The 26,004-nt window shown below is 56.1% G+C and overlaps 1 protein-coding gene across 5 annotated transcripts; it reads left to right on the top strand.

Annotated features, from left to right (window-relative positions):
* Positions 1-1,576: 1,576 nt before the first annotated feature.
* On the top strand, positions 1,577-24,836 carry MAN2A2 (mannosidase alpha class 2A member 2). Of its 5 annotated transcripts, none has more exons than XR_003515848.2 (26): positions 1,577-1,737; positions 1,981-2,183; positions 3,008-3,157; positions 3,712-3,969; positions 4,041-4,185; positions 4,304-4,475; positions 4,891-5,018; positions 5,233-5,406; positions 5,829-6,015; positions 8,287-8,464; positions 8,776-8,978; positions 9,201-9,383; positions 9,556-9,670; positions 9,897-9,964; positions 10,115-10,280; positions 10,860-11,096; positions 11,330-11,452; positions 11,773-11,887; positions 12,138-12,271; positions 12,423-12,564; positions 14,831-14,964; positions 15,176-15,250; positions 16,740-16,934; positions 17,099-17,209; positions 17,693-21,908; positions 24,706-24,836. XR_003515848.2 is itself a non-coding variant. In XM_027571572.2 (25 exons), the coding sequence occupies exons 3-25, from the start codon at positions 3,026-3,028 to the stop codon at positions 17,843-17,845; spliced, it is 3,528 nt and encodes a 1,175-aa protein (XP_027427373.1). In that variant the 5' UTR covers positions 1,577-1,737; positions 1,981-2,183; positions 3,008-3,025; the 3' UTR covers positions 17,846-22,116. The 5 variants fall into 5 exon arrangements, 3 of the variants coding, with proteins under 3 accessions (XP_027427373.1, XP_027427376.1, XP_027427374.1); XR_003515849.2 differs by lacking the exon at positions 24,706-24,836 and having other exon boundaries at positions 17,693-17,900; positions 19,168-21,908; XM_027571572.2 differs by lacking the exon at positions 24,706-24,836 and having other exon boundaries at positions 17,693-22,116.
* Positions 24,837-26,004: the final 1,168 nt, after the last annotated feature.

Below are 26,004 nucleotides of genomic sequence, written 5' to 3'. Positions count from 1 at the left end.
CCCCCAGGCCCTCTCCCAGCCCCCCTCCTAGTTCATCTGAGTGCCAGGCTTTCCACCCGGCCCCTCCCTCCACTTCGAGGGCAGCTGCAGGCCGTGAAAGTGTCCGATTGTTGTTGAGTTGGCTCCTTAGCCACGGAGAGACCTACCACCTTGCTGCCTATCATCTGGTCCCTCCAGTTCACTCTGGTCCTCTGGGGAAAGCTGACACCATGCTGGTTTTGCTTGTGCTGTCTGCGTGAGTAGAAAGCTATCTGGATCCATGGGGGCTTGTCGACAAGTCTCCTCACTGGCTGAGGCTACAGAAATGTGGCAGGCCCACCTAGCAGCTTCTGTAGTGACCCTCGTTAGCCACCATGCTGCGCTCAGGGACTGCTTGACCTCTTGACAGAGGGAAACATTTTGGGGGTGATGGGAATGTTCCATTTTGATGTGAGTGGTGATTATCCTTGTGCATACATTTATCAAAACTAATTAAGCTCTACACTGAAGACTTGTGCCATAGACTGAATTATACGTCAATTAAAAAAAAAATCACCAGGGAACAAACAGGAGGTCTTGAAAATCATGATCGCCAAAATGAAAAATTCAACAGAAAGGGTGGAAGATAAATTTCCCAGAAGACAGGGCAAAACACAGAGACATAGGGGACCATGAACCTAGCCTAGGTCTAACACCATAGTACCAGGCCCTTCAGTTGGTAAATAAACTTAGAAGAATGTTTGTGGTGATAAAAGAGAGGGGAGTTTAAAACAATGAGATGACAGTTTAAATCTGGTTAATCAAATAAAAATCTGTGTAAGCAATATTCAACAGTTTGTCATTGATAGCACAATCCTTTGGGGGAGCAATAGAACGCCAAGTATACTCAGTCACATCGGTCTTTATCTTTAAAGCCCAGGTAACCGCACTGTCGCGAATCTGTCCTCAGGTGATACTGTAAAAAGAAGAATGTGGAATTCATGGAGATGTTCACTGCGGTATGGTTTATGATGCTGCAACATTATGAACCACACAGATGCCCAGGGAAAGGAGAACCACCACGAAAATGATGTCTTATTGACGGGGTGGCAAGCACGGAAAGGGATCGTGATCAATGCAGGGCGCCCACGGGAGGCAGCACCCCTTGGCCTGGGGAGCGTAGCCGCATCCAGTTAAGGCGACCCGGAGCGGAACAGGGCGGGCCCGGAAAATGGGCTTCACCGTTCGGCAGCTGAAATGGAGGAGGAATGTTTCTACTACTGCTTGGCAATGCGCTTACGCTAGTAAGAGCCAGAAAAATAAAGTTGCGCGCCCCTCGCGGAGGTTCCGCAGCGCGCCGAGGCCGGGCCCGGGCTGCGGCTGCGCGCTGCGGCCCTGCTGCCGGCGCCCCGGGACGGCGGCGGGGAGCGCGCGGGAGGCGCCCGGGAGCGCGCGGGAGGCGCCCGGCCGGCGGGAGGGGGCGGGGCGGGGCGGGGCTGGCGCGGAGGGGGCGCGGCGCGGCTGTCTCCGCCCCCCGCGCTGGTCAGCCGGGCGGCCGCGGGAGGCGGGAGGGCGGGCGCGGGGCGGGCGCAGCGGAGCGTGCGGGCGGCCCTGGCCCCGCGGGAGCGCGGCTGCGGCGCGCGGAGCGGGCGGCGACGGCTGGGCGAACGCCCGCCTTCGCCTGCGTCGCTGCGTCCGCGCGGGCCTCCGGCCCCGGGGATGTGAGGGGCGCAGCTCGGCCGGCGGGGCCCGGAGCGGCGCGGAGGCCGGCCGCGGACGGTAACGCGCCGGGCGGACCCGGGGGAGGGCTCCGGCTGCGCCCCGGGCCGCCGCCGGGGTGGGCGGCAGTAGCGCGAGCGGCGCTTCGGGTCGGAGGCGGCCCGCGCTTCCGCACCCGGCCGTTGCCGTTGCGGTCCCCGGGGCCGGGAGGGCCGGGAGGGGGCTGGGCCGGCCGGCGGGCGGGCCACCGAAGACCCGGTGGCAGGTGCCTACCCACCCTGTGACCCAGCGCTCTCCCCGCAGCTCCACCCACTTTGGCCTAGACCCAGCCTCCAAGGGCTAAAAATATTGCCCGGAGGCTTGTGAGCGGAATCAGATCGTGCTAAGTAGGGCACGACGCACAGAGGCGACAGAGGTCCTCGGCCCCAGGGCAGGAGCCAGTCTCCGGAGCGGCGGTTCCGCCCACGCTCGGCCCAGCAGCTAGCGGCCTCCCTCCGCGGGAGCAGGCAAGTGGGGGCCCCGCGGGCGGTGGCAGCGGGCCCTGGTCCTCTGAAGTTGCCCCACAGCGGAGCAGCTGTGCCCAGCCTCTCCCTAGCCAGGGGACCTTGGGCACCAATCACTGCTGGCTTCCCAGGGGGTCCGCCAGGTGCTCTAGAAGCAAAAGCTGAAAGTTACCCACTGTAGGAATCTGAACTAGCGGGGAGAAGACGCAGGGCCCGCTGGATGTTAGAAACACAAGCTGCCCTTGCAGCTTTGTAAACTCATTCTGTTTTTCTTAATGAGAGAGGTGCTGTGCCAGGCGCTCTCTGGTGAGCATCGGCGTGATCCAAAAGGAAGAAAGGTTTCCCTGTACGTTTCTTTAAATTCAAACTAAATCCCAGGTTAGTCCTCTGAAACTAGAAGCACGTGGCCAAGCAGGCTGGACACCCACCCCCTTTGACTGGCTGTGTCCTTCCTGTAGGCAAGCTCTACAGGAAGCTAGTCATAATCAGGAGGTTGTGTGGTGCACTCTGGAGTCAGAGCGGGGACGTTTGTTATCCAGTCGTGTTACCCTGGGAAGGAGCATCCTCTGCATCCTAGGGGCTGAGCTGCCACCAGGACCAGGCAGGACGTGCTTCAGATGTGCTCCTCGCGCTTTCCGTGTCTCAGCCAAGAGAGGAGGCTCCACAGCCAGTGTTGGGATTTGGTGCTTAGACTCTCGCTTTTCTTCGGAGTCAGGCAAATAGGTGTTCCTTGAGAGTAGCACTCAGGAACTCTTTGGGGCATTTGGTGGAAAGACCAACAAAGGGATTCTGCCTGCTGGAGCCGCATATGGTGTCCCTCCTGCCAGGTGTGTGTGGAGGCCAGCATGAAGCTGAAAAAGCAGGTGACAGTATGTGGGGCCGCTATCTTCTGTGTGGCTGTCTTCTCGCTGTACCTCATGCTGGACCGAGTGCAGCATGATCCCACCCGTCACCAGAATGGCGGGAACTTCCCCCGGGTGAGTCATGCCTGCTTGCTAATCTCTTCATATACAGGTCCTCTGAGCTCAGGTCGAGAGTCAGTGTCAGCCCAGGATAGGAACATTTCTTCCCGATTGGCAGATTTTCTAGACACGCGAAGATAAAAACAAGGGTAGCAAAAAAGGAAGAAGGAAGGAGAAACGTGTACTGCCGGTCTGTCCTCCTGAATTCTTGGCAGACATTGCTAAGGGATTGCGGCATTCTTTCCCACTAAGCCCGGATGCAGTCCTTGTCAGCACAGTGCTCCAGACGGGCCACACCGGTTGTGGAGAGTAGGCATGCGAGGTGAAATCTTCGCCCTTCTGGGAGCCAGGGCGTGAGGGTACTCCCCAGCCAAGTGGACTGTGGTCCTCTGTAGTGATTTGCAGATCTTCCCTCATCTGGCCAGAGCCATCCGGGTCTGTAGGCTCCTGGTTCTGCCTGCACTTGGGGAGGGAAGGATCACAGTCAGGCCTCAGGCGGTGGGCCCCATGCAGAGATCCTCCCTGTGGCACCAGGAGCCATGGGTGATTGCTTTCTGGTGTTTTGGCAGAGCCAAATTTCTGTGCTCCAGAACCGCATTGAGCAGCTGGAGCAGCTGTTGGAGGAGAACCATGAGATCATCAGCCACATCAAGGACTCGGTGCTGGAGCTGACAGCCAATGCGGAGGGCCCGCCCGCCCTGCTGCCCTACTACACGGCCAATGGCTCCTGGGTGGTGCCCCCAGAGCCCCGGCCCAGCTTCTTCTCCATCTCCCCTCAAGACTGCCAGTTTGCTTTGGGGGGCCGGGGCCAGAAGCCAGAGCTGCAGGTAGGGGATCAGCGCTGGTGGGGAGCTCTGGTGGTTGTGGATGGGCACTGAGCTGCTCCCTGGCCTGGCAGATGCTGACTATATCAGAGGAGTTGCCCTTTGACAATGTGGATGGCGGCGTGTGGAAGCAAGGCTTTGACATCTCCTACAGCCCGCACGACTGGGACGCTGAAGACCTGCAGGTGTTCGTGGTGCCTCACTCCCACAATGACCCAGGTGAGGACCCAGCAGAGCCCTGGGAGCTGGGCTGTGCAGGGGGCTTTCCGGGGGCAGAGGTAAGGGAGGGGCTGACGGAGATGCTGGCGTCCTTAGGCGACCTGTGTTGGCTCCCCAGGCTGGATCAAGACCTTTGACAAGTACTACACAGAGCAAACCCAGCACATCCTCAACAGCATGGTGTCCAAGCTGCAGGAGGACCCCCGGCGGCGCTTCCTCTGGGCAGAAGTTTCCTTCTTTGCCAAGTGGTGGGACAACATCAATGCCCAAAAGAAAGCAGCTGTCCGCAGGCCAGTGCCCACTGGGGAGGCCCTACCCTCTGGGCCCCGGGATGGGTGCCAGAGCAGCCGGAGGCCAAGCTGTGGGTGCCAGGGTGGAAGGGGGAGCAGGGCAGGGAGGAGTGATAGTAGAGGGGGGACCGAGGCTAAGAAGACAGTCACTGGTGTGGGGAGAAAGCAGAGTCACAGCGAGGAAGGAGCACGGGGCCTGGCCCCGGGAAGCGCAGACGGAGGTCCAGAGAGAGGCAGGGCCAGGACAGCGTGGAGGTTGTGTGGGGGGAGAGGAGAGTGCACATTTGTTCTGTTGGTCCTGGGGTTGGGTGAGCGGGCTCGGCGAGGCCGGCGCGCAGAGGTCCTGGCATCTTCTGGTTGGCAGGAGTGGGCAGAGCATCCCCGCCCCGTGCTGAGTGTGCGTCCTTCGCTCCAGGCTGGTGGGAAACGGGCAGCTGGAGATTGTGACAGGAGGCTGGGTCATGCCGGACGAGGCCAACTCCCATTACTTTGCGCTCATTGACCAGCTCATTGAGGGACACCAGTGGCTGGAGAGAAACCTCGGTGAGTCTGGGCTCAGGAATGAGAGTCTGCTCCCATAGCTGGGCCTAGGGCACAGCAGGGGCCTGTGAGGCGCAGGGGTGGGGGTGGGGGATTCCTTTGTAAGCTGATGCCCCCAGCCTGGGCCTTGTGTGATGGCAAGAAGAAAGCTGGGTCCCCCCAGGGCCAGGAGGCCCGGTCCTGAAGTGTTCAGGACCTCTGGCTCCCGTGTCCTCAGGTGCGACCCCGCGCTCTGGCTGGGCAGTGGACCCCTTTGGACACAGCTCCACCATTCCTTACCTGCTGCGCCGTGCCAACCTGACCAGCATGCTGATCCAGAGGGTGCATTATGCCATCAAAAAGTACTTTGCTTCCACCCACAGTCTGGAGTTCATGTGGAGGCAGACCTGGGGTAAGACCAGGTAGGGTGGAGGGGGGGGGGGGGGGTCACAGTTCTCCCTGGGGAAGGACAGGGGGACGAGAAGTAAGCCCCGGTGTCCTTTGGAGCACACCAGTGAGCACTAGTGCAGACAGCCAGAGTGCTCGCCTCCTTCAGGTGAGGTCAAGGGTCACGTTGACCTCTGGCCTCTGCAGGGCCTGCTCTCTGTACTGAGGGTCTGAGCGTCCCACCCCTGGAGGAGCTGTGGGCTCCAGAGCCCTCCCTGTGTCCCAAGCCTCGGCCTGCACATCTTCTGCAGCCTGAGGTCTGGTTCAGGCCTCACCTTATGTCAGAGCTTCCCGTAGCTGGAGCAGATCCCCGCCCTGCTACCCACCCCCGGGGCCGGCTCCAGAGGCTGCCTGCTGGGGGCTGACCGCCTGCTGTGTCTTCTCCAGACTCGGACTCCAACACAGACATTTTCTGCCACATGATGCCCTTCTATAGCTATGATGTGCCCCACACCTGTGGCCCGGATCCCAAGATCTGCTGCCAGTTTGATTTCAAACGCTTGCCGGGTGGACGCATCAACTGCCCCTGGAAGGTGCCACCCCGGGCGGTCACAGAGGCAAACGTGGCCGAGAGGTACTTGTCCCCGGCCTGCGCTAGGCCATTTCGCTGCATGGAGGAGCCAGGAGACCTGGCCTCGCTCCAGGCTCCGCTGCACGGGGGTGCTTCGGGTTGTACCTCTGTAGAATGGGGGGTGGGCACAGGTGGTGAGTTCAGGTCCACAGCCGCTAAGGTGCAGCACCTTTTCTGAGCCTCCCTGGAAAACCAGAGCTGCTCTAGGGAACCCCCTTTGCCAGAATGGTTTTATTTTCCCAAATGAGTATGTTGCCCAGCCAGAGCCGGTTGACTGACTCACAAGTGAACAGTTCTCAAAATAGGTAAAGTTCCTTGCACCCTGTGGCCTAATATGTCTTCATTTAGTGCAGGCATCCTGCCTTAGCCCAAAGTTGGCCAGGATCCCCAGCGCTTGTGGACCTGGAATCCCACTCAGTCCTGCCCAAGGGCCCCCAGCCTCAGAGAAAGCACACCTGCCCTCTTGAGGGTCGTTAGGGACCCCTAAAGATGTCTCTGTTGCTGAAGTCAGCACCCCCTCACTGGGAAAGGGCAGGTTAAGAGTGACCTAGAACAGTGGGTTGGCCGGAGCCGACTGGCCTTGAGATTATAACAAGTTGAACTGGTTTTTATGTTCCAGTAACTCTGATTTCCATGATGTCCAAGAGGTGAAACATGTGACCAAAGGGAAAGAAAGTGGTCTTTTGTTTCTGAAACCCAGAAGTCTGAATGCCGATTCTAAGCAAAAATCTAGGGCTGTTGAGGCGTGGTATTTCCCAAAGCACATCTGTGACATAGAGATGCCAGCCCAGGTTTGCGGAGGGCAAGTCACGAGAGTAACTACGTTTTCTCCTTTGAAAGGCTTAGTAGGCTGAGAAATTAGGGGGAAATGGTGTTCAAGGAGTCCTCTCTCGAGAGCAAAGTAGAAAAGTACCAGCTGGATCAGCCCGGTTAAGTAGATTAGTGGCTGGTTGAACCATGGTACCCGCGATGTGCCAATTACTAGGTTGGTCTGAAAAGAGAAAGGGGCTTTTTTTTTTTTTTTAAGATTTTATTTATTTTTCAACAGAGAGAGACAGCGAGAGAGGGAACACAAGCAGGGGGAGTGGGAGAGGGAGAAGCAGGCTTCCCGCGGAGCAGGGAGCCCGATGTGGGGCTCGATCCCAGGACCCTAGGATCATGACCTGAGCTGAAGGCAGACGCTTAACAACTGAGCCACCCAGGCGCCCCAAGAGAAAGGGGCTTTAGTGAGAGGCTGCAAGGCTCTGTTTTTCTATTGATTTTTACGAGTAACTCGACTGAAAAAATGATGGACGTGTGCTTATAGTTTCTGCTATGTGCCAGGCACAGTTCTAGGTGTTTAATATATATATTAATTCGCTTAGTCTGTTTTAATTCTCATAACATCAGGAGGGTAGGTACTGACATTCTTCTCATTTTATAAAAACTGAGGCCCAGAGAGGTTAAGTAACTTGCCCAGGGTCACTCAGCCTAGTCCATGTGGAGCTGGCATAGTCTGGCTCTGATTCTAGGCTCTTTGGTGGTGTGCCGTGTTGCTCACTGGTGGGCAAAGCGAAGCTGGAGTGTCGGGATCGTGATCCTACAAGATCTCAACAGGTGGTGTGTGATGTGGGTCGAATCTAACCAGATGAGATTTACTGGATATAAACGTAAAGTTCCCCCCTTAGCCTCAGAAAACAGCATGGAAAAGTTCAGGATGAGAAGGAACTTGAACCACAGGCATGGGAAACATGCACGCTGGCTGACATCAGCCCCGTGGGGTGACCGTAGGGCTGCCAAAGACGCCCCTGTTGATGCGCCCGCACACCGGTGGCCCACCTGGATGGCTGCATCCAGTGCTGGGCCCTGCGCTCTGAGGGACATAGGCACAGGGTGCTGGGGAACCACTGAGGATGGAGGGACCCAGGTGACGGAGGAGCTGGGCTTGCGGAGCCGGCAGGGAAGGCACAGAGGACGTCTTGCATACGTCTGAAAGAGAACCCCAGGGGAGGGGAGTGCTGCGTTCTGCGTGGTGTCCAAGGGCCGCCCTGGAGTCTGGGACCTGTAGCCAGAAACTGCAGCCCAGCCTAGGAAGACCTCCCCGGTTGTCAGAACTGTCCAGAGAACACAGGGCTCCCGGCGACAGGTTTCCCACTCCGGGAGGTGCCCACCACAGGCCCCGTGACTCCTCACTGGGTGTGTTCAGGGGCCCTCTGAGGCCGGCTCTGCTCCGTTCCTCTTCCGCCCAGACTCCACTTGGGCCCATGCCCTCTCCCCCCCACCCCCCCACCGCAGGGCCACGCTGCTCCTGGACCAGTACCGGAAGAAGTCCCGGCTGTTCCGAAGCAATGTCCTCCTGGTGCCGCTGGGGGACGACTTCCGATACGACAAGCCCCAGGAGTGGGATGCCCAGTTCTTCAACTACCAGCGGCTCTTTGACTTCCTCAACAGCAAGCCTGACCTCCACGTGCAGGTGGGAGGGGGCGCCGAGCTGGGGGGTGGTTGGGGGGGGGTCCCTCTGCAGTGCTGCAGCCTGGCCTGGGAGGTTACCAGCTCCAGGGCAGGGGTTTGTGCCCGACTCTTGGGCAAGGGTCTCCCTTTTATGTCAGAATTCCTTCCTGGCCCCCCCCGCCCCACGTCTGCTTGCGGGCCAGCTGGGTAGGACGTGCCGTGACTACCTGTGCGTAGGCAGAGTCCCTACTCCTGGCGCCCAACTGCAGCACTCGGGGTCACAACTCCTAGAAAGTCTGGAACTGATGGGAGCGGGTTTGGGGGTCTCCACAGGCCCAGTTTGGCACCCTCTCTGACTATTTTGACGCTCTGTACAAGAAGACCGGGGTGGAGCCAGGGGCCCGGCCTCCAGGGTTCCCTGTGCTGAGCGGGGATTTCTTCTCCTATGCGGACCGGGAGGACCATTACTGGACCGGCTATTACACCTCCCGGCCCTTCTACAAGAGCTTGGACCGGGTCCTGGAAGCCCACCTGCGGTGAGACTCACCCCCCCCCCCCCCGCTTCAGGCCAGAGAGAGGAGAATCAGCCTTTGGGGTTTAATGAGGAGTTTAATGAGGATTGGCTCAGAATGCACCGGAAGGGCTTGGAGACCAAGGCAGGCAGAGACGGGGTGGAAGGAAGGGGGCGGGGCTTGCTGAGCGCCGCCGGCCTGGGCGTTGTACGGGCAGGAGGTTGACTGACCTCTCTCTCTGGGCAGGGGGGCAGAGATACTGTACAGCCTCGCTGTAGCTCACGCCCGCCGCTCTGGACTGGCTAGCCAGTACCCGCTCTCGAACTTCGCCCTTCTGACGGAAGCTCGGCGCACTCTGGGCCTCTTCCAGCACCACGATGCCATCACCGGCACGGCCAAGGAGGCCGTCGTGGCAGACTATGGCGTCAGGTGGGGGCTCTCCTCCTCCGCATTGGATCCATGCTGTGGCCCGCTGTCCTAAAGAAAGGCCGAGCTGGGCAGTCAGTGGGCAGGCCTGCCGAGGGCTCTTCCTGCTGGAGAGGTGGACGGTCTGTCAGTGGCTGTCTTCTCCATGCCCACCCCATGTCCCCTCTCCCCCCAGGCTCCTGCGCTCCCTTGTCAACCTGAAGCAGGTCATCATCAATGCAGCTCACTATCTGGTGCTGGGGGACAAAGAGACCTACCACTTCGATGCCGAGGCACCCTTCCTCCAAATGGTGAGCCCCACTTCTCGATCTGCTCGGGGCGCTCTCAGGAGTGTGCAATCCCATCCAAGAGCTGCAGTATGAGGGTGTTGCTCTTCTTTTCCCGCCTGCCCTGGAGTGAAAGATCGGTGCCCAGTGCGGCTGGTGGTCCACAGCCAGGACAGGCAGGGGCTGGGGAGGAGACAAGGCTCTGAGCTTGACGCATGACGATTCTTCCTTCCCACCCATTTAATCCCAGGATGACACCCGCTCAAATCACGACGCCCTGCCGGAGCGCACGGTGATCCAGCTGGATTCCTCACCCAGGTGAGCCCGACTAGGCCAGGCGCAGAGGCGAAGCCACTCTGGCTCCCAACACCATCTCCCGCCCACACCTGCCCAAGCACCACAGGACTCGGCCTGGGTGCCACTGCCTGGGAGCAGTGGCCTCCGAGGTGAGCCTGCCTCTCCCTGCAGGTATGTGGTGCTCTTCAACCCCCTGGAACAGGAGCGGCTCAGCGTGGTGTCCCTGCTGGTCAGCTCGCCCCGGGTGCGTGTCCTGTCAGAGGAGGGTCAGCCCCTGGCTGTGCAGATCAGCGCACACTGGAGCTCTGCCACCAACATGGTCGCTGATGTCTACCAGGTGAGTGGGGGCCCCCAGGGTGGGCCCCAGCCCTCGGTGCTGACCCGGGGCCTCTCTCCAGGGCCTCACTCTGCCTGTGACACCAGCCTCCCACCCTCCCGCTTCCTGCCCAGCTTGGGGACAGCGGTCCTGGGGAGGGGGTTGCCCAGAGGACAGTCACTCCTGGGACTTGAGTCTGTCTTCGAAAGGAAGGCGAAGTTTGGTGGGTAGGAGAGTGCAAGAAACGGGGGCTGGGTTGCCCTGCTCTTCCTTCATTCAGCAAGTGTTTACAGAAAGCTTAACGTGCGCTTCCCACTTCGTAGTTGTTCAGGTATCATGTGAGACTCCTGGAAGTCTGACCAGAGGCAAGCGATGTCACCTCCACTTTCCGAGTGGGGAGGGGAGGGGGCGGGCACCGAGGCCCCAGGAGGTATCAGCATTTGCTCGGACTTTCTTAGTGAGGAAGTGAACGCCCCAGGCCTAGAATCCCAGGCCCGCTCCCAGAACGGATGCCCACGCCTCGTGGGCCGCCCTGCCTCACCCCTCCCTCCCTCGGCCCTCCTTCCCTCACCCCTCCCTCCCACGCCCCTCCCATGGCAGGTGTCTGTGCCCATCCGCCTGCCGGCCCTGGGCCTCGGCGTGCTGCAGCTGCAGCTGGGTCTGGACGGGCACCGCACCCTGCCGTCCTCCGTGCGCGTCTACCTGCACGGCCGGCAGCTGTCCGTCAGCAGGCAGGACGCATTCCCTCTGCGCATCATCGACTCGGGCGCCAATGACTTCGCCCTCAGCAACCGCTACATGCAGGTCTGGTTCTCAGGCCTCACCGGGCTCCTCAAGGTAAAGGGCCGGGGCGGGGGGCTGGGGAGGGCATGCCTGGCGGTGGGGCGGAGCTGAGCTGCCGCCTGACTGGCAGGGGGGCCGCGGAGTGGGCTGTCTTGGCTCCGGGAGGGGCGGGGCACAGCATGGGGAAGCTGGGCTGGCTCCTCGGGGGAAGTTCGTCCATGCCCTCCCAGGGGGCAGGCCTGACATGCTGGTGTGGGGCCAGGGGTCAGGGCTGTGTTTTTTGGCAGAGCATCCGAAGGGTGGATGAGGAGCAGGAGCAGCGGGTGGACGTGGAGTTCCTCGTCTATGGCACCCGCGCGTCCAAAGACAAGAGTGGAGCCTACCTCTTCCTGCCTGATGGGGAGGCCCAGGTACCGTAAAGACTCCTCAAACACCCAGCAGGCCCTGGGAGGCCCTGCTAACGGAGGGTCCGAGGAGCCCTATGAACTGAGGCAGTGGGGAGGGGCACGAGCCTTCTTCCAGGGTCATCCCTGCCTGCCGGTGGCTCTGCCCGAGCTGCCCCTGGGAGGTGGGGTGGGCCGAGGAGCGTCAGCTGGGGCCTTGGGCCAGCTCAGCGTGGGGTCTCCGGCTGGAGCCTGCTGGGAACAGGTATTTCTGCCAACGCTGGGCCGGTACCTCCCCACTCCACCTTCTGTGCTGTGGCTTCAGCTGCCGCCTGCTCTGTCCCCAGCCCTACGTCCCCAAGGATCCCCCCGTGCTGCGTGTCACCGAAGGCCCTTTCTTCTCCGAGGTGGTTGCCTACTACGAGCATGTCCGCCAGGTGGTCCGGCTATATAATCTGCCAGGTGAGCCCGGCAGATGAGGAAGGTCAGAAGAAAGGTCAGGGCTGCACAGGCTATGCCAGGCTCTTCCTTCTGCCCGTTCTCTGCTCATGCGTCTGTTCCCAGCAAACGGATCATCTGAGACGGGGATGACGTTAATTCTCTTGCAGTGAAGGCCCTCCAGAAATGCTGGGAGTTGCCAGGGGGTTGTGCACAGCCTCCCCCAGCCCATCTCTCAGGCCTCTCCATGCTCTCCCTTTGTCCTTCTGCCCAGGGGTGGAGGGGCTGTCTCTGGACATGTCATCCCTGGTGGACATCCGCGACTACGTCAACAAGGAGCTGGCCCTGCGCATCCACACAGACATTGACAGCCAGGGTGCCTTTTTCACGGACCTCAATGGCTTTCAGGTGATTCCTGGGGCCCTGGGAATCACCAGTCTGCCCTGACGGAGGTAGAGGAATCCGAGGCAAGAGTGATCAGGGGCTCCTTCAGACTGGGAACCCCTCGGGCCCAAATGGTTCCCTGGACGCCCTTGATCTGCTGGCTTGCCCCTCCCAGGTGCAGCCCCGGCGCTATCTGAAGAAGCTGCCCCTGCAAGCCAACTTCTACCCCATGCCAGTCATGGCCTACATCCAGGATGCACACAACCGCCTCACACTGCACACCGCCCAGGCCCTGGGGGTCTCCAGCCTGCACGATGGTGAGTGGGGAGCAGCAGCTAGGGAGCTATGGGGAGGGTGGAGGACGAGGCAGAAGCCCATCTTTGTCCCAGGGCCTCTCCTCTCAGGGGGCCCCACCCCTTTCCAGTCCACGTCACTTCCGTGCTTGGAGAACATTAACAGCTCCTGTCAGTCACACACGGCATGGCAGGAAGGCAGACGTGTGCTGTCACCCTCTCCCCTAGTGGAGGCAGCCATGGAGGTGACCTGGGGGTGGGGGTCCTGTTGGGTCCCTTTAAGAAGCACCAGGGTACTGAACGGTGATTCTTAACTGAGCTGTGCAGCCCACTTTTCCTGGCCAGGGATGGAAGTAGGGACAGTCGGAAAAGTGCATTTGATGTTATAATGAAATATTTAACAGGGGCGCCTGGGTGGTTCATTCGGTTAAGCGTCTCTTGATTTCGGCTCAGGTTGTGATCTCGGGGTTGTGAGACTGAGCCCCATGGTGGGCTCCGTGGTGGGCATGGAGCCTGCTTGAGATTCTCTCTCTCCCTCTCCCCCACCTCTTGCTCTCTTGCTCTAAAAAAAAAAAAAAAAATTTTTTTTAATTAAAAAAGATTTAGCAAAGGAGAAAAATATATAGTGTTTTCTTACTAACGGTCATTAAAAGAGAGAGTGGCGTTCTTAAGAATTGAAACAAAGCCATGAGGAGTACTGGGCTGGAGCTGGGCATGCCGGGCAAGCTGAGGTGGCTCTGTGTCCTCAGGGTAAAGGGAACAGTTTGCACTTGGCCTCTGAGGCCTTCAGATCTTCATGTTTGGGTTGGAGCCTTTGTGCAGGGCTAAGCCAAGAGCACTTGGTCCAGGCTGTGCTGGGGGCCGGTGGCTGGGGCACTGGAGGCCTGACCCTCTGCTGAAAGAGTGTGTCACTGCTGCCCCTTCGCCCAGGGTCACCCTGCTATCAGACTTTGCCCGTCTCTGTGCCATTGGCTGCTAGCTGAGCCTGGTGTCCCCCCACCCTTGGTTCTCTCTGCCTTTAGGGAAACAGGGTGCTCAGATTATTGTTTGTTGTTGTTGTTTTGTTTTTTTTTTAAAGATTTTATTTATTTGAGAGAGAGAGAAAATGAGAGACAGCACGAGAGGGAGGAGGGTCAGAGGGAGAAGCAGACTCCCCGCTGAGCAGGGAGCCCGACGCGGGACTCGATCCCGGGACTCCAGGATCATGACCTGAGCCGAAGGCAGTCGCTTAACCAGCTGAGCCACCCAGGCGCCCTGTTTTGTTTTGTTTTGTTTTTAAAGATTGTATTCATTTATGTGAGAGAGAGAGCAAGACAGCACGAGCAGGGGGCAGAGGGAGAGGGAGAAGCAGACCGCCCCCCCCCCCCCCCCCCCCCCCCCGCCGCTGTGTAGGGAGCCCGACATGAGGCTCAATCCCAGGACAAGATCACGGCCTGAGCCGAAGGCAGACGCTTAACCGACTGAGCCACCCAGGCGCCCCAGGATTATTGTTTTATACTCATGGGGTCATTTTAGGACTTCCAGATACCTTTCCAAAAAAGGTTGCTCAGGGTAGAAACACTTAGGAACTACAGAAGTCAGAATCGGGCTGGGGAGAGGGAGAGGGCCACCTGAGTAGACTCCCTCGGGAGATTCTTAAAAAAACAGGTGCTGGGAAAAATCCTCACCCTGACATATGTCAGCTTTGCGGTGAGCCCCTTCCCCAAGCATATATTTTACCAAGAAAGCCTAGGCGATCATCTGCCATCTCTTCTCCCCCGGGCACCCCTCGGTGATACCTAATGTGAGCTTGTGTCTGATCTGCCATCTGCCTGGCGTCCGCGCTCCCCATGTGACAGATGCGGCGGCCGAGCTGGAGTCCGTCCCAGTGTAGAGCAGGGGCGGGCGGGCATGTTCTCGTCACAGCAAAAGTCTGCCCGAGCCGCGTGGCCTCAGGCTTCTGCAGCAAGCGCTGGGCCTCCCAGAGCAGTTCTGTGTTCGCTTGCTTACTTCGTGGAAGTGGCCAGTCCAGATGTGGTCCCCAGCCTGAGCTCCCCGGCCTGCCCCCAGTCCTGAGGCACAGCGCCCGCCTGCCCGCTCTGGGCCTCTTGCTCGCTCTTCTGTGACTCTGGCCCTTCACTCAGCCCCCTTTCAGCCCAGGTCCCACGGCGCGTCCTCTCCCGAGTGACTGCTTCCGGCGAGCTCACCGGGCATTTCCCTCGGGGCTTGTGGTTGGGCTTCTTCTTCCAAAGCCCGACATCTGCTTGGGGATGGGGGTCGCAGGCCCGGGGCTCACCGTTAACGTCCCCAGGCCAGCTGGAGGTGATCCTGGACCGACGGCTGATGCAGGACGACAACCGGGGTCTGGGCCAAGGGCTCAAGGACAACAAGAGAACCTGCAACCATTTCCGCCTCCTGTTGGAGCGGCGAACCCTGGGCAGTGAGGTAAATTCCGGGCCTCTCTCCCCCGGGAGCCAGGTCAGGCTGGTCCCTTGGGCGGCAGAGCTAGAGCCGGGCGAGGGGTAGTACAGGGCTCTTCCGGGGGTGTGGGGAGTGAGTCTGACGCTCTGCTGCTCCATCTCACCAACCCCACCGCGTCCGCTAACCCTCTCTGCTCCGGCCGCATTCATCTCATGGCTTTCTTTGCCCCCACCAGCCTGGCTTTTTCTCCAAACTGGCAGCCATGTTTAGGGACTTGGTCTTTCAGAGCAGCAGGAGCAGTAACCTCGAGGTAAGGGCCAGCGATGGGGTGTTGAACTAGCATTAGCGAGTCGTAACTGGCACTGGAGCCTGCGGATGACAGAGCCTGCCACTCAGTCCCCCGAGTCTGTGGCTCCGTCCTCACTCGCCGAGGACATCCTGAGCACTCGCTGTGCTTTGGGCCTGAGAGGGACACAAACATCTGCATTACTCACCCTGCTCTCTAGGACTTCGCTTGGGGGAAGTGGGGGGGGGGGGGGCAAGCTCTGTGTGTAGAACTAAGGTAGAAATATACCCCCTGGTGCTGAGGAGGGAGAGAACGTCGTGAGCTGGGGGACAGAGGACTGCTTCTGGAGGAAAGGTCAGCCAAGCGCAGCTGTGATCAGTCGGGGTCCGATCTAATCCCATGAACCGAGGCACGGGTGGAAGGCAAGAGAGACAGTGTGAACGGGGAACAGCAGTGAGTTCGCTCAGCTAGAGTAGAGCTGCTTGTCCAGTGTGGTAGCTTCTAGCCACGTGTGAATGTTTAAATGAATCAAAACTAAATACAGTACCAAATTCAGTTCTTCTTTCGTACCAGCCACGTTTCAAGTGCCCCGTGGCCATGAGTGGCTAGCAGCTACTCTCTTGTCCAGCGCAGGTATAGTGTTTGTGTCTTTGCAGAAAGTTCTGGTGGCCGTGGCTGGGCTAGCGTGAAGTCAGGGGCTGTTTGGGGCAGACTGTAGTGGGCCTGGGACAGCTGGTGGGAGATTTTCTGGACTTTATGTTGGAGGCCAGGGGGGGACCAGGGAGACCAGGAAGGCTCTGCCCTGAGCATGTCGCTCTGACAGCAGGAGCAGGGTGGATCTTCAGGGAGATTGGAGGCGGGTGATGGTTTAAAGGCTGTTCAAGCAGGAAATGTCAGTGGCTCGAAGTGAGGAGGGAGGAGGGAGAGGTTGTGGGTGGAGGTGAGGACACGGCTGAGCGGGGGACGGAGGTCGGGGGAGGGGGAGGTGAGAGATTCTGGGCGACCGGAAGGAGAGTGGTGGTAGGGACAGAGGCCCGGACTGTGGACAAGTGGCCATCTGAGAGGAAGTCCAGGCCAGCCACCTAAACAGCAGTCCTCGGCGGACACAACTGTGGGGGAGGCCCTGGGCCCGAGGACCAGGGCCGGTGCTGTGGACGTGGGCCCGTACGTGCAACCGCAGGGTCACTCTGAGTACTCCCTCCATCCATGCGAAGCACACACCTGTCTGACTCCCATTCTCCTCCCTCATTCTGAGAATCTGTGTGACGGGAGATGGTGCTTAGGGCATGGGGTGTGTGCTTGTCATAGATGTCATAGAAGCAAAAACCCTCAAAAGTCGAGAGAGGGCCTAGTAAATAGTCCTTTCTAAGTTGTGTGAGATGGAAAGTGGCCACATGTGTGTGAAGGGTCCTGGAGCCTCCCAGACACATCGGGGACGCTCTTTCCAGAGGAACTGACCTGGGCGTGCGTTTACCCTCCCCCCCCTCACCTGCATCTCGGGCCAACCTTGCAGGTCCAAGATGGCCGCTCCACCAGCTACCCGTCCCTCCTCAGCCACCTGACCTCCATGTACCTGAATACCCCAGTGCTTGCCCTGCCTGTAGCCAAGAGGCAGCTCCCGGGCCCCAGTCTCCGCTCGTTTCATCCCCTGGCCTCATCTCTGCCCTGTGACTTCCACCTGCTCAACCTGCGTACGCTGCAGGCCGAGGTGAGTGTCCCGCTCAGCTCTGCACCTCCAGGGCCAGGCTCTAGCCTTTCCTCACCCAGACTCCTCCCGGGCCCGGGACTGCCTGCTGGGTAGCAGTGCTGTTCCACCTGTGAGCCCCGAGTGGCCCGGGCCCCCCCACCGCCCCTTGTGTATCTGTCACCCAGGAGGATGCCTTGCCTTCGGCGGAAACTGCGCTCATCTTACACCGCAAGGGTTTCGACTGTGGCCTTGAGGCCAAAAACTTGGGCTTCAACTGCACCACAAGCCAAGGCAAGGTGAGCGGGGCCCAGGTATGGGCAGGAAAATGGGAAGGCTGCCGTGAGGTGGGCAGTGAGGGTGGGACTGGGGGTGGGGGTACCTCCAGGGCGTTTTGGAGAGAAAGGGAGAAGCTGTCGATGAGAAAAAAGCAAGCGAGGCCTGGTGGGGGCACGTTTCGGGGCGAGGCATACAGCTGGAGGCTTGTGCTCCATGAGCAGAGGCCACTGTCAGACAAGACGGGAAACCCCAGAAAGAAAACCCCCAAAGGCACCATGCTGCTACTTCTAAGCTCTATTCATGGTTTAAGCCGGTGCTGATAGGCGCCCTCACGTGCCACGGCCCGTGTGGGCACCGGCGGGTCCAGAGTGGACCCAGACGTGGTCCTCAAGGACCCAAGTGCAGGGAGGCACCATGTTGCCTCCATGAGGTTCTTCCAGAGGTGACAGGGCGTACAGAGGAAGAGCGCCCAGCACAGCCCCCGTACCGTGTTCTCTCCACAGGCGGCCCTGGGGAGCCTCTTCCACGGCCTGGATGTGGGTTTCCTGCAGCCGACCTCCTTGACGTTACTGTACCCTCTGGCCTCACCCTCCAACAGCACTGACGTCTATCTGGAGCCCATGGAGATCGCCACCTTCCGCCTCCGCTTGGGCTAGGGCTCCCTGTGGCCTGAAGAGAAAGCTCATCCACAGAGACTGCCTCTTACACAAGGTCGGGTTGGACAAACCGGACGGGAGTTCTGTCCCGATCTACCTCTCAGAACTGTGACACGCTGGGCTCCGCCCTCATTTTCTGTTTCTCGTCGCTTCTGTGTCCGGTGGCAGCCCCAAGCCCCGTGTCGGGTAGACAGGGCAGATGCTAGTGAGATCGTGGCAAGAGGGCCCTGGGTCAGAGTGCGCGGTGCCGGCCTCAGCTTTGGGTTATGAGTGGCGCCCAGTTGGGCACAGGCTCAAGCACCCATCGTTGTCCCATGACGGGATGGTGGAGAAGCAGGGTCAGAACAGGTAGCGGGGGCTGAATGGGTAGCAGCCCAGCGCCGGGGCCACTGGGGGCAGGACCTGGCTCTAGGGGGACCCCCCCGGTTACGGAGGGACTGCTTGTCCGGATGTGACCAGCGGGAGCTGAGTGACGGCCAGGAGGAGGGGGATGGGGACCCGGAGTTAGCGTTGGGGCGGCGGAGGAATCCCTGCTTTCTGTGACCGTTCCGCCACAAGAGCTCCCTGGCCTGCACGCCCTGGCTCGGGGCTGTGGGGTGGCAGGAAGAACTCTCGAGAGACCATGTCATGGCCAGAGCTCAGAGGACGCTTCAGATACCAAACCCCCTGCCCACCTCATCGCGGGCACTTGGTCTGTGTGTGTTGATGTGTGGGATGGTGGCAGGGACGTGGGGTGGGGGGGTCCTCCATCCTCCCTGACCCCTCTTTGGTTCCTGTACTCTGGACACCACTGTCCTCGGGAGCTCCTTCCCATCCTGGGGGCATTTGGTCTAGCACACTTCATTTCCCCGGAAAGAAAGTGGAGCCTCCAAGCGCCCATAAGTGCGAGCAATTTGAGAAGGCTTTCAGCCCCATCCCTACATGGGGGGGTGGTTCATCCTTCTGCAGAAGTGTTTGAGTCCTGGCACGGGGACTCGGGATACATAGCATACCTTAGGCAGTACGGCTGCTCATCAGCCTTCGTTTCAGCTTCGATTAATAGAGAAAGGTTTCCGATAGTCTCTATAGATGCTGAAACAATATTTGGTAAAGTTTAAGATCTATCCCTCATTAAAAATCTTAGTAAGTTAAGATTACAGAGAGACGTCCTCATCTAGATAAAAAATCTCCATCACAAACCAGCAGTTAATGACATTCTAAAGAACCACGAGCATTCCCATACACGTCGGAAACTAGGACACCCGTTAGCAGTGTCCTGGCACTGTCACCCCCGCAGGAGACCAGGGGAAGGAGAGGACGTTAACAACTGTCGTTGTTTGCAGACGATAGCACGGCCGACCTATAAAATCTAAGGGAGTCAGCGGGAGATCTACTGAGACCATTCTGTAAGCGGACACAGATGATGTACATGATGCTCCTGGAAACATTTCGGTTCTCTCTGAATCAACCCATAAATTCAGTGTATTCCAGCATGGTTGGATACTTTGGGAATTTGATAAGTTCTCAAGTTCATGTGGAAGAGTAAATATGTGAGAATATGTAATTCTGACGCTGGTGAGTCGGGGGCGGGGAGTGCTGAGGGAGTGAAGGACTGCCCAGGAGTGGCCCCTGTGACCTGGCGTGGGCTCAGACAGACAGGCTCATGGAACAAAAGGCAGAGTCCAGCAGCAGACCCCCAGGTAGACGGAAACTTAGTAGGACAAAAGGAGCATTTGAAGTCGGGGAAAAAGATGGATTGTTTAATAAATAGGAGTTTAAGACAACGGGCCCTCAAAGGAAGAGTTAGATCTGTAGCTCATGGTTGCCACAAAAATTAGTTCCAGAGGGAAGAAACCAAAAAAGTGCAACTACAAAATTACTGAAGGAAATATAGGAGATTATTGTATCTCTGGTGTGGGAGACTCTGTTTTAAACATAACACGAAACCTAAAAGATCTAATAAGGGAAAAGATAAACAGATTTTACCACCCCAAAATATTGAAAGTTTGTGTATGATGGGAAACATCACGGTTACAACACGAATGACAGACTGGGAGAAGATGTTTGCTGCACTTCCAATATTGATGAGTTAATTACTCCAGGAGAAAAGCTTGCTTTGGGGTCCTTGGAGAGGGTCCCCTGGGCCTGCTCAGTCACTCCCCGAACAACAAGAGTTCTTCCAGATCATCCAGGGCAGTTGTTGCCAGCGTCGGGCCAGGGCACGTGGAAGCCTGTCTAAATCATTGTGGAAGAAATAAGATTAGCAATGTGAGGTGCTCAGCACACAGTGCCTGGTACCTAGAGGAGCTCAATAAATAGGAACTGTAATCTTATGAGTAAAGGACACTAAGCAGTTAGGTCACAGTAGGTGGTATTTGCTAGTATCACATGTCTTGTAATCAAATGATAAGGGAGACTCTGTGAAACCCCCCCAGGAAATGAGCAGAATAAAGGCTCTTACCTTTGGAGGTCTTAGATGTACCATGGAATTATTCATCTGCCAAGAACAATGTTTAATCCCGCACACTGGCCTTTTTAAAACTACTCCAGGCAGCGGTGTTCAAGGTGTGGTCCAGAATCACCAGGAGTGTTTGTTTCAGGCCCAGCTTTTTGGCCTTCCCTGGCGAGGGCTGCCCGTCAGCCTGGATGTGGGGATGAGGGGCCCATGGAGCAGAGACCGAGCCTCGTTGAGACAGCCCTATAACAAGAACCAGAGACAGACCTTCCAGTTGTGTGTGGGAGGGAAACCCAATTCCGGGGCACCATCTACTGAACCCATTTCTGAGGGTTGCAGTCAAAGAATCTGCATTTTTAACGAGCTTCCAGGCGATTCTTTTGCACACGGTAGTTTGGAAATGGGCCTATGATTTTAAGGCAAGCAGCAGTGCTTTACCACGGAGCCCTGGCACTGAGGCCTCCGTTCTGAGGGTTATAATCATAATTAGAACCAGGACATGACACAGAGGCAACCTCAACCCCTGGAACTAGAATTCTCTTCCTTCCTGCACCCCTCCAGCCACTTAGAACTACCCCATTTCCACAAAGAAAGGAACACTGGGAAGGCGGACCGAAACCAAGAACCGAGTCCTCCTGTGCAGGCTGAGCCAGGCACAGACTGTGCTCTGACTCAGCTTCCCTGGGGGGTGGGCAGAGAGACCTGTAGAAAGAATGGCGTCTCTCAGCGGAAGCTCACCTGCCTCCCCCACCATCACAGCAGTCGGCTACCTGCACTCACGCCCTCATGGAGGAGGAGAAGCACAGTCCGGGTGGTGGGAGCGAGGCTCACCGCCCAAAACTGAGATCTCTGTTTTTCACTAACAAAAATGTGTACACATAAACACTTCGAGGGGCAGGTCTCATGGCAAGAACAGGCGAGGGAGGAGGCGGCCAGATCCTTCAAAATAAACCCTGATTTTACTTAGGGTCTGTGGGAAATCAATTCAGAACTTCTTAATGGTTACCAGGACCAAGGGGATCTGCAGAGCATCTCTGTCCAGTCTGGGTCCTGACTTTGGACCCCCCCCCCCCCAGTTGAAGATAAGCCTGAACTGAAAGTGAACTCCGTGGGCACAGGAGACTCGGGGGGGGGGTGGGTGGGAGATGAGCACTTCCCAGCCCTTGGAACACGAGAGGGTTGAAGATTTAAAACCCAGCACCGAGTGTGGAAGCCTTGAGGAGCTCTCCGGGGCGGCGGGGGGGGGTGGGGGGGTTCCCTGTCGGCACGCTGAAGGACTTGCATTGAAACCAGAGGCGTGAGCACCCCTGCACTGTTGCCTCCTCAACTCCTGGTGCCCTGGGATGGGGGGTGAGGTGCTAACGGTGCAAAAGCGTAGTCCTCCTAAGACCAGAGGAACTCTCCTTTTGACCCAGAGCTGAGAACAGCGACGGCCCTGAGCAGAGGGGAAGCTGCACAGCTCAAGGGAAAGAGCAGTGGAGGGGAGCCGTGCCAGGAGCCGTGCCGGAGTCCGTGTAGGACACACAGGTGACCGAGAGTGACCGAGGAATGCCGAGAGGCCAGAGCCAGGCCAAGTGAGGAGCACAGGACGAGAAAGCAAAGCGGCTGCAAGGAAAAACAGGACAAAATGTAAGCAGCCCCAAATAGTACTTTATTGAAATAGAGTCTACGTGTTGGAGAAACACTGGATTTGGTGCAGAGGGATTTGGAAAACAGAGCTGAGGAATCACTTGAAGATACCACAGGGCTAAAAGGAAAATATAAAACAGAGGTTAAGAAATATGGCAGATAGGGGCACCTGTGTGGCTCAGTTGGTTGAGCAACTCTCAGTTTTGGCTCAGGTCATGGTCTCAGGGTCCTGAGATGGAACCCTGTGTCAGACTCTGCACTCAGGCGGGGAGCCTGCTTGAGAGTCTCTCTCCCTCTGCCCCTCCCTCCACTCGAGTGTTTTCTCTCTCTCAAATAAATATGTAAAATCTTAAAAGAAAAGAAAAAGAAATATGGCAGATGGACTTGGAAACATTGACATAACGTTTAGTAGCACTTTTAGGAGAGACTAGTGAGTAGGGAAGAGGAAACCGTCAAAAGGATAGCGGGTGCGTTCTTCAGAAATGAAGAAAGATATGTATGAGTCCTTGGAATGAGTGCTCACCAAGTTCCAAGAAAGGAACTTGTTTAAAAAAATCCTCCCCTACATATATTGCAGATAAAACCCTAAAAATCAACCAGAAAGAGACTCCAAAAGGAAAGACCACCAAAATGATAGTAGACATCTAGTTAGCATCAATAGATAACCTGGAGTCCATGAAATAATACAATCAGACTTTGAGAACATAACTGCCAACTCCGGACCTGGTGTTAGCTGTGCTCCCATTCAGAGTGAGGGAGAAACGGCATTCCCAACATGCAAAGGCTGAGAGTATGCAGCGTACAAAACTTCAGTGGAAGAACAAAGGTATTCTTCAGAAAAAAAAAGTCCAGGGTGCATAAACCAATGGTGGGTAGACCTAATAAGTATCGGCTATAAGCTATAATATAGCTTCAAAAGAGGCAAGAATGAATATTCCAGATAGCAATAATGTTAGGTATTATTCCTGGGGTCCTTGTTCAGAAGAAATAAAAGCACACCTCACGATTCATATGCACAAATGGATGAGGATGTTCACTGGAGCATTGTGTGGTGAAAAAACCAGAAACAAAACCCGTTAGAAAGGGGAATGCATAGTGGCACCTGACTGGCTCAGTTGGTAGAGCATAGGACTATTAATCTTGGGGTTGTAGGTTCAGGCCCCACATCGGGCACAGAGCTTATTCAAATTAAAAAAAAATTTTTTTAAAGGAATGCGTAGGGACGCCTGGATGGCTCAGTCAGTTAAGCATCTGCTGCCTTCAACTCAGGTCATGATCCCAGGATTCTGGGGTCAAGCCCCACGTCGGGCTCCCTGCTCAGTGGGGAGCCTGCTGTTCCCCCTGCTTGTGCGCTCACACGCTCTCTCTCTCTTACAAATAAATAATAAAAGGAATGCATAAAGAAAATACTGTCCATTCATATAATGAAATACTAGAAAGTAGTTTAAAGGAATGAGCTAAACATTCATGTGCACTGACAAGGATAAATCTCAAAAGCATTGCTAAAGGAAAAGAAAGTTACAGGGGTGCCTGGCTGGCTCAGTCAGGAAAGCATACAACTCTTGATCTCAAGGTTGCAAGTTTGAGTCCCACACTGGGTGTAGAGATGACAAAAAAAAAAAAAAGAGTGATACATACTTATGACAAAATACTCCAAAACAAGTACTATAAGGGCAGTCTTTTCAACAAATGGTGTTGAAAGAAGTTCTACTATGGGTAAAATGCTATCAAACAGCATCGCCCAGTACAGAAAAATCGTTTGAAAAGAGTCAATCAATGTGGCAAACTAAATTATTAAGAAACAGCCACAGCTACCCCACCTTCAGCAACCACCACCCCGGTCAGTCAGCAGCCATCAAGGAGGCAAGATCCTCCACCAGCAAAAAGATTACAACTGACTGAAAGCTCAGATGATGATTAGCAGTTTTTTGGCAATAAAGTATTTTTAAATTAAGGTACACACACTGTTTTCTTAAAGACAATGCTACTGCACACTTAATATACTACAGTATATAGTGTAAACATATACACTGGGAAACCAGAAGTTTCATTTGACCCGCTTTATTGTGATACTCCCTTTATTGTCGTGGTCTGGAACTGAACCCACAATATCTTCGAGTTATGCCTATAATCTCAAATGGCTTAGGGGAAAAAGTTACTGTACTTCCAACTTTTAAGTTTCTGATTGTTTAAATATATATATTGAGTTAAGGGCACCTGGGTGGTTCAGTCGGTTAAGTGTCCTACTCTCGGTTTGGCTCAGGTCATGATCTCATGGGTTGTGAGATTGAGCCCGGCATCAGGCTCCCCTCTCACTGGGGAGTCAGCTCAGATATGCTCTCCCTCTGCCCTTTCTCCTGCTTGTGCTCTCTCTCTCTCTCAAATAAAATCTTAAAAAAAAAACCCAAAAACTTAGGGTGCCTGGGTGGCTCAGTTGGTTAAGCGACTGCCTTCGGCTCAGGTCATGATCCTGGAGTCCCGGGATCAAGTCCCACATCGGGCTCCCTGCTCAGCGGGGAGTCTGCTTCTCCCTCTGACCCTTCCCCCTCACATGTGCTCTCTCTCTCTCTCTCTCTCTCATTCTCTCTCTCAAATAAATAAATCTTTAAAAAACTTAAAAAATTTTTTAAAGGCTTAATAGTGTGGCAAGAAGGGGAATTATGGTCCTGATCTGTCACTGTTCCACCTGTTTGACCATTAACAAGTCTTGTCACCTCCCTGAGCTTCATGTTTTGTCTCTGTAAAATGAAAACAATAGCCAGGCCCTGCACTACTACCTTGTCTGGTTATTATACAGAACAGATGAAGTAACACCTGTGAAGAGGTTTTTTTGTACATCAAGCACCCTGTGTGACAGTTTACCCCTGCATTCTGTAAGTAACAGGATTTTCGTTAAATGTCCTGAAACCTTAATTTTAAGCCACTTAAGAGCTGCAGATATATATATTTTATTTGATATTAAATATATATATATAAACTGCAGGTTTATCATATATACATTTATTAATAGTATAATAAATATACTATCTGTTAATAAAGGATATTACTATGCTATTAAGTTATTGGTTTATTAACATTTATATATAAGTATATAAATATATGTATTTAAGTGTAAGGAATAAAGTTTTTAAAAATCCTGTAATCCTACCTCCCCGCAAATTATTTATTTATTTATTTATTTATTTAAAAGATTTTATTTATTTATTTGACAGAGAGAGACACAGCGAGAGAGGGAACACAAGCAGGGGGAGCGGGAGAGGGAGAAGCAGGCTTCCCGCCGAGCAGGGAGCCCGATGCGGGGCTCGATCCCAGGACCCTGGGACCATGACCTGAGCCGAAGGCAGACGCCCAAGGACTGAGCCACGCAGGCGCCCCCCTGCAAATAATTTATTAAACTAAAACCAAAATTCTCCAAAACGTACCACATCCTGGCCAGCCTTAAGAGGACTACACTGAACTTTGGAACTTTGATCCATCTACCTTGGACTATCCTGAAACTCGTTTCCTTTTAAAGTCGCCTTCTTGCGGCCCTTCACCATTTTTTCCTGCAGAAACTGCACCGGGGCCTTCTTTGGGTAAATAACCACCGTGGTCTAGCATGAAGTGGCCTTTTGACTTAATTTCCTCATTCCCCAGGTGTATCCTTTCCAAGGGGCCAATAAGCCTCAGGTGCTCGGCAGCGACCAGAAATCCGTCACTTGCAGACCCCAGCGCACGGACGCCACCTAGCGGCCGGCCGTCTCTCCCAGACCCCGCCCACCATAGGCCTCCGGGGGCGGGGCGCCCGGAAGTTCGTGTCACTTAGCAACCAAAGGACCCGGCGGCGTGATAGGGCTGAGATCTGGGATGGCCTGCGAACGGCGACGAGTTTCCGGGGGGTCTGGGGTGAGGGACGCGCAGTAACCCCACCGGCCCTGTCCTGTTGCTGCTGGTAAGCAGGTGGCATTCCTTTCCAAAACATCTGTCATCCCGTCCAACTTTCTTAAAGAGGAAGACTACTACCATTTCTTGAACACCTACTTATGTGTCAGGCTCCGTCTGAGACGGGACCTAGTCTAACCCTAGTAATTACACCGCGTATCTCACTGATAAGGAA

Source organism: Zalophus californianus, chromosome 6, assembly GCF_009762305.2.
Source record: "Zalophus californianus isolate mZalCal1 chromosome 6, mZalCal1.pri.v2, whole genome shotgun sequence".
In the NCBI taxonomy this organism is placed as follows: domain Eukaryota; kingdom Metazoa; phylum Chordata; class Mammalia; order Carnivora; family Otariidae; genus Zalophus; species Zalophus californianus.
Note: the sequence above shows the minus strand (reverse complement) of the source record. Positions and strands in the feature narration are given on the sequence as shown.

What these genes read in the sequence shown, in the direction of transcription:
- MAN2A2 (XM_027571572.2), top strand. Translation starts at nt 3,026, where the DNA reads ATGAAGCTGAAAAAGCAGGTGACAGTATGTGGGGCCGCTATCTTCTGT. An exon ending in GAGGCAAACGTGGCCGAGAG is followed by an intron (nt 6,016 to 8,286) that starts GTACTTGTCCCC and finishes CCCCCACCGCAG; the next exon opens with GGCCACGCTGCTCCTGGACC. An exon ending in GTGGCAGACTATGGCGTCAG is followed by an intron (nt 9,384 to 9,555) that starts GTGGGGGCTCTC and finishes CTCTCCCCCCAG; the next exon opens with GCTCCTGCGCTCCCTTGTCA.